Raw genomic sequence first — 12,467 nt, 5'->3', positions numbered from 1 at the left:
CCACAGATACGTGATATATGTAGGTATGTAGGTAACAGATATCATTATGCGTATGATATCTACCATAGATTATACAATTATAAACGAAGAAGAACATTATGTTATTTACGTCGCTACATTACGTTATTTACGATTATCAAAACCTAAAGAAACACCGAGTGGATCTGTGGTCTTTTCCGTTACACAATTTTTGTTGTACTTAATAGAAAAGTAGTAGTAGTATTAAGATATTATTATTAAGATAAAATCTTTATATTGACATTCATGTTATTAACCCATGTACCAACCTCTTTTTCTGACTACACATATGTATGTACGTACTCATATAATTTCAAAGAGACTTATTTTTGACGTAAAATAAAAAAAAAACCCTCAGAAATTGAGATCATCATTAATTCAATGTGCATTTGTGTCACGCATTGTTTACCTTTTTAATAGCTTTCGTAAAAATACGGCTTAAAACCCCTTTTTATTTTGGACCGCCGCCAAACCGCCATGGCACTTTTACTGTAATCTCTGTCATCACAGTTCGACAATTTTAGGGTTATTCGTTTTTTCACCTGAAGCCTAAAAATACTATCATTTATTTACATTTTTAGAAGGTTAAACACATACATAAAACATTATGGCGCATATGGTTAGTAGTGAGGCGATCATTTCGAATCTGTAAACCATTATAAATTCTGGAGAATAGAGCTAAATCACTGTTGAGCTTATATTTTAATGTGGCACACATGTAGGTAGGTATATGAAACTAAACAGAATAGAATACTTTTTCAGTATTCTTTAATTGTAAAGACATCACCGCCATTATATTCTTTTAGGAAAAACGAAAATATAAAATAAAAGAGACTTCCCCTGCTTGCTTCAAAGAAATAAAACTCTTTGAAGGACAACCACGTAAATTTCTCTTGCTCATACATTATATTCATGATTCGACCTTCCTGTATAAAAGTCACTCGCATGTTTTTTTTATATACGAGTAGATATTATAAAAATGGAAAAAAGAAAACCTTGAATAGCAATACCATTACATTCGTTACATCCAAACTTCTTAAAATGTGGTCAAGTCCGAGTCGGGCTTTAAAGATTAGAAGATTAGGGCCACTTAACGTACCTTAGCTAAAACACCGCTTTTTTTTTTGGAAAGAAATAACTTCATTTTTCATACAGTAATGTGTACATGTTAAAGAAAGTTGTCAATTAGGTACATCTCTATCAAACGAAATTTCGTCGAAAGTTACCATTAAGCTCTACGGTATATATTTTTTAGAGTTCACCATTTTTTTAAAGATAGGGGAATTTAAGGGGGAATAGGATATATATAGAATTTAAGGGGGAATAGGATATATTTAGAATAGGATATATATATAGGTATTCATTATTATCTGCCTTGAAAAAATGAAAAAAAGTCGTAAAGTGGTCCAAAAATATATCTATCTACCAACTTTTAACTGATTAATGGTAATAGTTTTAGAATAAAATATAGAGTTAACTACTTCGGCTACGGAGAATTAGTAAAATCGATGTCGTAGATTGTCTAAAACATTTTACAATAGCCGGGGACTTGAATTAATCGATGACATTACTAATTTTCTAACGAGACTAAAATGAATGGCCAGTGTCACCTTAATTTAATGAGTTGGACGCGTTAGGCGGTCGGTCAGGCAACGCCTCGCGTCCATCGCTTGGATTGTGAGGGATACTTTAAAGTACGACATTTATAGGAATTCTTCAAAACCACCCGACCTATATAGAATGTACAGTTACGTTAGTTAGTTAGTTAGTAGAGTTCTAGACCTGGTTTTTATTAAATTGTAACTTTTATTAAATTTGAAAAATATATTACGAGGATTTCCTATTAAGAAGCGGAAAATAACGTTTAATAAAGAATATATTATGTATGTATTATATAAATTTAGACTTTTCTCTCATTAAGTAGGTAACTTCGTTATGTTTCATAAGATAAATTAATGTTTTCTACTTACTTTTTTCGAAATGTTTAAAAATTTTAAGGTAGCGGACAATTTTTATACGTTTTAAAAAAAGCTATTTTCCGTCACAAGTGTGTAATAACAATTTTTTTTTTTTTAAATGTGTCAAATCTATTTCTCTTAAAAAACTAAAATAGCTATTTTTTTTAAATCTATTTGTCATAAAAAAACTAAAAAAGCTATTTTTTTAGCTTCACGCTGTGTCCCACTTATAGCAGTGTAGGCAGAGGAAACCTAGTGTTAAAACACTCCGTTCCCCATTTTCCACTGACTTTTCGAGACATTGAGTGGCGGGCACAACGCCGCGCTTGCGTTCTTACCATAGCGAAGAAGACCCCGATCTAGATCGAGTCGAAATTGAGCCCACAATCTTCGCACACGGTTTTGCCACTACGCCATGACCGCCTCTAACAAAATTCATTTAATGGCTGAAATGGATATTGAATATAGAGAGTAGGTATTTATTTATAACAAATATTTCTAAGAAACAGGACTAAAAGATTCAGATCTTTTCGGATGTTTTGTAAGTAAAATCTTTTTTGCTTATGATTTCATACCATTAGGGAAAAGTAAAATTTTAGTCTTGTTGAAATTGGTACTCCGGAGACCACTTACAGTTTAAAAGGAAACGAGCTGGCGAGCGCTATTTATTAAGGAGATTAAAAGTAAATAGTACATTTCTACGTTAAGTAAATAATTTAAACACCAAGTTTTGACTGTTTTCGAGAGATTAATATAAAAAGATAAATAAATCTAAGATTAATTTTCTTTACTTTAGTTAATTTAGTTTTTATATTTTTCCTTTAAGCCTCTAGTATTTATAATGTTGAAAGTTATCCTAGTGTTGAAAACATTCTAGAAGAATATTAATCACTACTTTCTACCTAAAGGCTTCGGTTTGATGTAAAATCAATAAAAGTATTTTAAGGGACGCCATGAGTGAGGCAGCAGAAAAGAGAAAATAAATTCTGTATTAATAAAAGCAGAATAATCTAGTAATTCATATTACCCATCTACATCTTAGCTTCTTGCTTTCGTCAATTAAAATTAATGCTATAATTATCTTAGGTAAAGTAAGCGGTTTTTATTTTGTTTTCACCAATTTGTTGTCATTATATACATATATATAATTATTTACAATTACCCCAGTCACCTTTCAACCGAATGAGAACAGATGTCTCGTAAAATCTGACATATCCTAATTGCTTCACGATAGTATCTGACAAAGAGATTGTATTGTGCGTGTCTAATGATCTAAAAAGAAAATGTGTGAAAAAGGAAAAAGCAATATTTGCCAAAATAAAGCTTACAGGCTAAGCATTTTTTTAGTTATTTAGTACATAGGCCATTTTACTTATATATATACTACTCAAAACAAAATAAGGGCCACTGCAATTTTCAAGTATATTTATGTGTTACTGGGACTTAGGTATTAAAAAATGATGAAGTTCATTAACTTTACCATTTTCTAATGTAATTAACTTAAAATTTAATTAAAATAAAATTAACTTACAATTTTTTCAATTAACTATGCAATTTTGACAAAAAATTCACTCCCGCTCATAAAGCTTTCAACAACTTTTAGCATTTTTAAAGCTTTCTTTTTGTTGTCTTCAGTATCGTGTGTGTCCTCCTCATTTTTGTACATAATCCTGAGGCCTGTAAGGAACACTTTCAATCAGGTTTCGTACAGTTTCTTGAGGAATTTGCTCCCAGCTTGATTTCAGCACTTCAATAAGCTGTGGCTCGTTATGTATGGGCCGGTCAGTACTTCGATCGCTTCGTTTGAGTAGATCCCACATGTATTCTATCGGGTTGAGGTCTGGACTGTTGGCAGACCAAGGTAACACCTCAATATCAGCCTCCTCTAGAGCTGTTTTGGTGGCTCGAGCGGTGTGTGCGCGTGCATTGTCGTGCATCAGCTTGAATCTTGCACCAATTCTCTGAGCAAAAGGCACCACATAAGGTCTGATAACCTCTTCAATGTATCGCTGAGCTGTTACAGTGCCTCCGTTTAGGATTATTAGTTCAATTGTACCCGATAGACTGATGCCTCCCCACACCATCACATTAGGACCCCGAATCTGTCACTTTCTAGGATGCAAGCATCCGAAAATCGCTCACCTTTACGTCTCCAAACACTAATGCACCTATCATCATTAAAAAATATCACATTACTATCATCAGTAAACAACACTGTGCTCCAGTCACTTATGTCCCAGGCAAGATATTGCCTTGCATACGCTAATCGGTTTGCACGATGAGCACTTGTTAGTGAAATTCGCAATATTCGTCTTCTGGAGAACTGCTGGTCTTCGTGCAACCATTTCCTAATTGTTTGATCACTAACACGGGCACCTGTGACTTGTCGCAAGCGAGTTTGTAAGCAGTGAGCGGTGATAAAACGCTCTCTTCGCGCAGTCAAGAGAACATAGCGGTCTTCTTGCGCGGTGGTGGATCTAATTCTGCCTGATACTCGTCTACTGGATGCCGTTCCCGTCTCTTGAAAACGATTCCAACCATTTTGGACCGCTCTTCGTGAATAGCCGAGCTGTAGAGCTACAGAACGCTGTGAATGTCCTTCTTGAATTAAAGTTACAGCTCTGATTATGGTTGGCAAGTCCAGATCTCGTCGAATACGTGGCATAGTATTCGCAAAAGATCAATTAACACGATAGTTAAACATTATTTGAACTACACACGACTAGTTCCAAACTTTGACTGAATTTAACCATCAACTTAAATAAGGGTAAAATCAAGTGGTTTTAATAAATCTTTAAAACTACCTACTTTTTCAATTTTTTGCTGGCAGTATACTCAAATAGGACTTGTCAACACTTAAGATGAACGTACCGTAAGTACCAACCACTCAAGATTGCATTCATGTGAATAAATTAACCCAAAGTGAAAAAATACGTAGTGGCCCTTATTTTGTTTTGACTAGTATATATGTTCCGCCACCCAACACGCATGCCTCAAGAACTCGGCGGAAAGTGAAGAAAGGAAGTGTCTTAATGAGAACGGAGTGTCTTAGTGCTTAGGTTTCCAGGTTCCCTCTGCCCACCCTTCCATGTGTGGGATACTGCGTAATATATACCTTATAAATACACCATAAAATAATTCCTTTATAATTAAAAAACAAATACTGTGAAATAAAATCTTTTTTAGAGAATTACTTTTATTCCTATTTTTTATTCACTACACTCTCGCTCTGCTCAGGCAAAAGTTGAAAGCAATAAAAATCACGTTCTTTATAAAACACTAGTGACGTATCGTGCGTATTTTCTGTTCGGGCTTTGCACTAGCTGGGCAAAGCACTGTTGGAATTTTAAATTGTATTACGAACAAATATTTTCGTGATAGACAGACAAGTTTATTACACTTAAATATAGTTAGAAAAAAAAACATTGTTTTTAATAATATTTATTTTATCAATAGTTTTTATTGGGAGACAAAAAACATGATAATTTTAATAAATGGCAATACCTGGGCACTCGCACTAAAATAGACGCTTAGGGCATCAAGATTTTTTTTGAGGAAAACAAACAAAATGTACAAACTTAATTTTTAATTGTGCACTCGCCAACGTAATTTCCGATTATTCCAAAGCAACCTTGAAATTGACTGAAATAGCAATGTGAAACGGTAGAGTACTAAATGTCCACTTTTATGTAAACTATACAACTGCATGCATAAATGCACGCTAAAATTACGAATATTTTTGCATCACAATTCATAGGATTTATTTTATATATTCAACTAGAAATTTATTTATTTTTCTTTTTTGTTATAACAATTAAATATGACCTACTTATATAGTTTTTAATTTGAATTAAGGATAAGGTAAAAACAAGCGGGTGTAGATTTATTAACACTATACTATTCACTCCACGCTTTTATACAATTCATAATTCAAATGATTAAAAATACATTTTTCAATTTTTAGTTGGTTGGTTTAATTTTTAACTCTTTTTAGTTGTTTTTTTTTAATTCAGTTTTTTTTTATATTATTTATTATATTTTGCACCCTCTGTTGGTCCTTGATAAGTCACACATAAATACGACGGAAGTTAATTATAGCGTGCTAAAAATAAATATTAAACCTTTTTTTATGTACTTACCTGTGCCGTTGATCTAACGTAACATTTATCCATGTGAAATAAAGGCAAAATTTCCGGAACCGTTAAAAAGTCAGGGTTTCATTAATTATTCCTCGTTGGATGTAGAATGGTGAATGAGAAGATTATACTTTAATGAATATTCTACATGTACCTACCTACTTAAAAATTAGTTTATGCAATCCCACACAACCATACGAAAATATTAAACAGTAAGCAAAAATATAATATAGTAGTTATCGCCAACTTCTTTTGCGTGTACTTTATAAACCTTGTTATACATACTCTATTATCATCTCCTCCACCCTAACTTATACTGCAACATGTAATACCCAGTTTTCTTTCTGTTGGAGTTATGGAAAGTCCTCCGGAATTCCTGTACTCTCCGAGGAACCTACTTGCCAAATTTCAGCTTTCTGTAAATATTGTTAAGCAACTTAGTCATAAAGCCCTTATAGCCCTTTTCAGTCTCATTCTAATCCTCATCCTAAATTTAATTAAACGCTTAAATCTACTGACATATTTTGCATTTTGGGGGGATGACAAAGAAAGAGATAAGAGTTTATTGATTTCTATTTTGTCAGAGACGTTTCTTCCAGGGTGGTAAAACTCAACATCTCATTTTATTTATTCATTCCGCAGAATTATGTGTATTATAAAATTAAATATACACAGGATCCATTCTGCCAGATAAACGATACATATTTAAAACATTACAATATTTCTAGTTTCTTATTTTTCCTTAACTTGGCTCAAATATTACCCAAAGCACTTACATACTAAGCTATAAAACTTGCAAATTATGTAAGTTGGGTTTGACGTTGATCTATGATACGAATATTTTAAACTCCATAAAATATACAATATATTTAGAGATCAGAATATATTCTAAAAATTCCGGTCAAGTGCTTGACATTGAGGATCCTTCTACCAGTTGGCAATTTTAATTTGGAAGTAATGGGTACTTATGTACGTTTTATAGAACAGTTACGTTTTCAAATAAAAAACATCATTAACTAATAAAGTTCAGTATTGCAAAATGTTAATTTTATGAATTGATTATTAGTTATTTTTACACTGTCAATTATCATATAATATTTTGTTCTTTTGTTAAGATTTTACATGGAGCCCATGGAGCAGTTTTAAAAAAAAAATTAAAAGAGCACCTACAAACATGAAAATGGTGAAAATTGGTGAAATAAAAATTTTCGAAATAAATTTCGAAATAATAAAAAAAAAATCATAATAATTATGCTATAAATTAAAATAAAAAACTAACAAACTAACAGTACCTACATAATGTCACTTAGTTTTTTGGAAACATTATAAAACCAACTTTTGTTGTTAGAAAATTTCGCAATTTCTGTAGTAAACTCTTTGGTTTCGATAATAAAATTAAATCCATATTAGTTAAAAGTAGTCAATATTTCTTTAAGCATACATTAACATAATATCATAGTTAGGCTTTTTTGATTGAGATCAAACTAAACTAACTAAAACTTTAAAGCGATTTCAACAAGTTTAAAATTTATCATCTGTATATACAAAATCGAAAGGTCACTCACTCATCACGAAATCTCAGAAACTACATGTGCTAGGAACCTCAAATTTTGCATAGGAGTTACTTATAGGACGTAGGTGCTCGCTAAGACGGGAATTTGCAATATTCGACGTCTAAGGGGTTGTTTTAGGGGTCAAAAGTTTGTATGAAACTTCGTTACTACAAATGCTAGGAGTCTCAAATTTTGCATAGACGTCACTAGGACGTAGCCATGGAGACAGAAATTAATAATAACATAGTTCACGCGGGTGAAACCGCGAGAGGGACGCTAGTTCCGTATATTTATTATGTGTTGACTTACCCGCGCACGCTTTCTAAAGCCAAAATTCAAACCAACCAACCGAACAATTATTATAACAAAATTGTAAATAAAAAAATATTTTTATACACTTGTATATAGATATTTACGAATATCCGCCATTAAAGACAATTTAAAACTTTAATAATTAGGCGGCAGAGAGAATGTACATTTTATTATTAGACAAATTTCAAATTACAATTTTATACATTCAATAAATCTTAATTATCTATTCGAAGTTGATATAAATAAGTTCGGTTTATTCAAAGTGGAAAACATCATTCTATTCTCTATTGTCTAATGGTTCATCGTGCCTTACTAAAGAAGTAAAAGTTTATGATTTAATTTTTTATTCTAATAAATGGTTTTTATATTTATATGCTACTAACTAAATAAGCTTTAGTATGAGGCAAATAGATTCTAGCATGGTCACGGACAAACTGAGGTAGTAGAATCCTAAAATCGATGTTCTCCTTTGTTAGGACAATGTCGGTAAGCTCCCAGTCGTAGTGTAGTTTAACAACTTTGTGCTCAAAGTTTAACGCGTATAGTTAAAATAAATATTTATGAAATTTTACTCGCACGTAAACTTTTTCAACAAAAACGTTTATACTTAATACAAATTTATAATACTCGCGGCGTTGAGTCCCGGAACTCAACATGCAATGTCTCGAGAATTCGACGGAAAGAGGGCACATAATGTCCCAATATTAGGTTCCCATGTTCCCTTTGCTTACCCTGCTATGTACGGGATATAGCGTGAAGCTAAAAAATAGTTTATAATAATTATTTTACCTGAGTATGGACGCAACTTAAAGCTATAGTTATTCAACAATAAATTCATCAAATTGAGTAGATTTCAAAACAAATTTTATAAGATTTGGAGTTTAAGTTATTCGTAACAATAAATATTAAATCAAATTTAAGTATGTTTTTCCATAGTACCTACGACGAAAAAAATCATAGAATTATAATCGTTAGTTTTCAGATAATGACTTCATTAGATACTGGTGTCCAAAAATTCCAAAACAATTCCTTTTGGCACAAGCCAATAAATTACAAAATTTAATTCATCCTTATAGCAGCAATAATTTATCTTATTTATAAATCTTATTTTTTTCTTAGCTGTCTCTAATTTTATTATCGATAAATATACAACTAATAATATGTAATATTAAAGTGATACATTAAAAGCTTACTAAAAGGCAATGCGGTATTAAAGGATATAAAGAAGCCAATTTTCATATTATGAATCAAGTAGCATCAAATTTCCTAAAGTAATTTGTTATCTGAAGTGATTTTAAGAATGAAGACCGATGCGCACATAACTGCTGGTGAAATAAAAATTAAATGACAACGTGAGAAGATAAAATATTTTTTTGATTTCATATAGATATCTTTTTTCATTTTTTTTTTATAAAAAATGTCATTTTTAGTTTATATAGGCTATAAAGCTCCATGGCTCTGGCTCATGAATGTTCTAGCACATAATAACTTAAAAAGTAACCGCTCACGTAAGCTTCGTTATCTTCGTATTTAAATTATTTTTTAGTTTTATATATTAAAAGTACAAATTCAAATTCAAATTCAAAATATTCTTTATTCAAATAAACTTATAATAAGCACTTTTGAATCGTCGAATGAACATATGAACAAAAAGCTACCACCGGTTCGGAAGGCAGTTCTGCTGAGAAGAGCCGACAAGAAACTACTAAACTACTAAACAGTTACAATAATGAAAAATATCATTTTAACTTATTGTAATAGTATACTTGTTTTAAGTAAATCAATTTAATTTCGAAAAGATCCTTCCATTTAATAAACAATAACGAATTTAATTTCGATAAAGTAATAAATGAATCTGCCAATCCTGCCTTAATCAAAAATGAAACTTTTCTCATCTTTGAATTCGTGCTTATTCCGAAATGAAGTTTCTAACCGTGAATCGAACAAGACATAATTAAGATATTGACGTCTATTATTATTTGTTCAGCAGAAAGTCCTTTTCACTTTCAACAACTTCAGTAGAACGAATAGGTCAAACAAAGATCTCGCAGTTTGTGAAGTGAGTTATCCAAAAAAGTTTTTGCTACAGGTAGACTTGACAATGCATCTTATGACTGTTATATGGCAAACTAGCGGCCCGCTCGCGGTTTCACCCGCGTGAGCTATGTTATTATTAATTTCTGTCTCCATGAGTACGTCCTAGTGACGTTATGCAAAATTTGAGACTCCTAACATTTGTAGTAACGAAGTTTCATACAAACTTTCAACCCCAAAAACTACCCCTTAGAAGTCGAATATTGCAAATTCCCGTCTTAGCGAGCACCTACGTCCTAAAATTAACTCCTATGCAAAAATTGAGATTCCTAGCACTTGTAGTTTCTAAGATTTCGTGATGAGTGAGTGACCTTTCGATTTTATATATATAGATGAAGATATTTCAGTACTTAAGGCTTTATTAAATTTTGTTTCGTTTTCTTTTATAAAATTATTTAATCTCATTATACAAAGAAATGTCCGTCTCCTCCTTATATAATTACTCAAACCAAAAAAATATTATTTATTAAGATTATGAACAACAAAACTTAATCAATTTAAGGAAGGTTTATTATATTTGTATTTCTTTTTAACGTCTTATTCTGTTAAATATTCATGCTGTGTCCCGTTTTAATTTGACGCGAAGGAAGAGATGAATGAGATATTTCTATTTGTTACTATACTATACTGACATCTTGCTATGTAACATAATACAATTTAATAGTCGACTATTTAATTTAGTAAATAGTCGACTAAATTAAAAACCTATTTAATAGACTCCCTATTTAATAGTCTATTCAATAGTTTTTTTTAATCTACGGCTAAGGAGTTGTCCTTAGCATTAAAAACACGTTTCCCGTGCTAATAATAATTTAAATGTATTTACCAAAGACCGTAATTAAAAAAAGTTGCTGTAATTTCAATAAACGTTTCTTGAATATACATATGTATAAAACACTATAATTTACAGACAAAATATTTACATTAACAGTGCAATATATTTGGTACCAAAAATATACAAAATATATTTGTAAAAATAAGTACTGGTCTGCCTAAACAAATGTACGAGGTCGTTAGGTTCTATTTTCAGGGTTCTGTACCTCAAAACCGAACGTCGTCGTCGTCGTTCGTCTGTCAAGACTATTTATCTCAAGATCGCGTGGAAGTTTATTAGTGTTAAATATTATAATTATATTATTACTATAAATTAAATCTATGGCGTCTTGAAACAGCTCGAGGTCGACCTTCTAAGACGATAAAATCAAAAGATGCATGCATTTATGCATCGTTTTTGCTGCATTGTATATGAAATTCGCCGCATACTCAAAACCTATAGGGTACTAAATTTGTTTGAACTTACTTTACAGATAAAGCAATCCGAAGAGCGAAAATTTATAGAAAAAACACATTACACATTTATATTTGTTGTTCATTTCATACAAAATGTATGCAAATGCTCGCAAACTTAAGTTGTCAACTTTTATAAATTGCACTTCCCATTGCCCTACAATCCTGAAATTGGTACGAAAGTGGAAGTGGGCGAGTCCGACTCGCACTTAACCGGTTTTTTTTTGTATAATTTTGTCAGTCTGTGCATCAAAGATATACAAGAGAATTAAATTGGGGACATTGGATTTTACAATTCTTGTCTGTTTGGCTGTTTATACGTTTAGCGTTTCTGTTTTTCACTTTTATATTTTGGGAAACTTCCCTTAATAATTAGTGTTTGTTTCATTTAAATCGCTTCATAAATAAAAATAATATATAAATATAAAGTGTTACGATCAAAAACACGAAAGAAAGTGAAGTTAGCAAATAAATAATTGTATAGAAACCGCGAGCGGGTCGCCAGTTTTAAATATATTGCTATATGGAACTAGAATTGAAACTAAACCGCTTAACGGTACGAAGTGGTTCACCACCAAGTAGATTACGTTTTGTATCGCGTAGTTTCGGAATTCTCTGTTTAACGTAGAGATTCTGAACATCATGTGTCAGATGAATTACAAAATCATTCCCATGGCAAAGCAGCGCTAACGTAAAAGCTTTTCGTGCTAAAAAAGAATGATGAGCGGTGCTTATATACACGTATATAATACGTATTATGAAACCTAAATTTCGAAACACGTCCAAATTTTCTTCTATAATAAAAAAATAACTTCATGGTGTATCGGATACACTGATAGTATCGATATCTTTCTGACCGGGAGATACGATACTATCGATAATATCGATAGTATTACATTTGTCCGATAGTATCGTACTCTTTTGAACTATCGATAGTTTCGATACTATCGATTAAAATATCGATAGTCCTACTATCGGACAACTATCGATAGAATATCGATAGCCTATCGATAGTCGACTATCGAGGGTAGGCAGAGGAAACCTAGTGTTTAGACACTTCGTTCACCATATTGAAAATGCGAATGTTGCGAATCTCAACGCCGGGGTTT

The 12,467-nt window shown here is 31.8% G+C and overlaps 2 protein-coding genes across 6 annotated transcripts in view; one reads left to right on the top strand and one right to left on the bottom strand.

Moving 5' to 3' along the window:
* The window catches only part of LOC146527772 (voltage-gated delayed rectifier potassium channel KCNH8-like), a 48,843-nt gene that overhangs the window by 6,592 nt on the left and 29,784 nt on the right, over positions 1-12,467 (top strand). The window lies entirely within an intron of this gene.
* On the bottom strand, positions 4,060-4,641 carry LOC146527773 (uncharacterized). Its single transcript, XM_085204416.1, has one exon. The coding sequence runs from the start codon at positions 4,639-4,641 to the stop codon at positions 4,060-4,062; it is 582 nt and encodes a 193-aa protein (XP_085060542.1).

The sequence above is a fragment of the Heliconius melpomene genome, chromosome 20, assembly GCF_056956725.1.
Source record: "Heliconius melpomene rosina isolate 202511_hmr_F chromosome 20, ASM5695672v1, whole genome shotgun sequence".
In the NCBI taxonomy this organism is placed as follows: Eukaryota; Metazoa; Arthropoda; class Insecta; order Lepidoptera; family Nymphalidae; genus Heliconius; species Heliconius melpomene.
The sequence above is the reverse complement of the archived record's forward strand: the minus strand, read 5'-3'. Positions and strand labels throughout refer to the sequence as shown.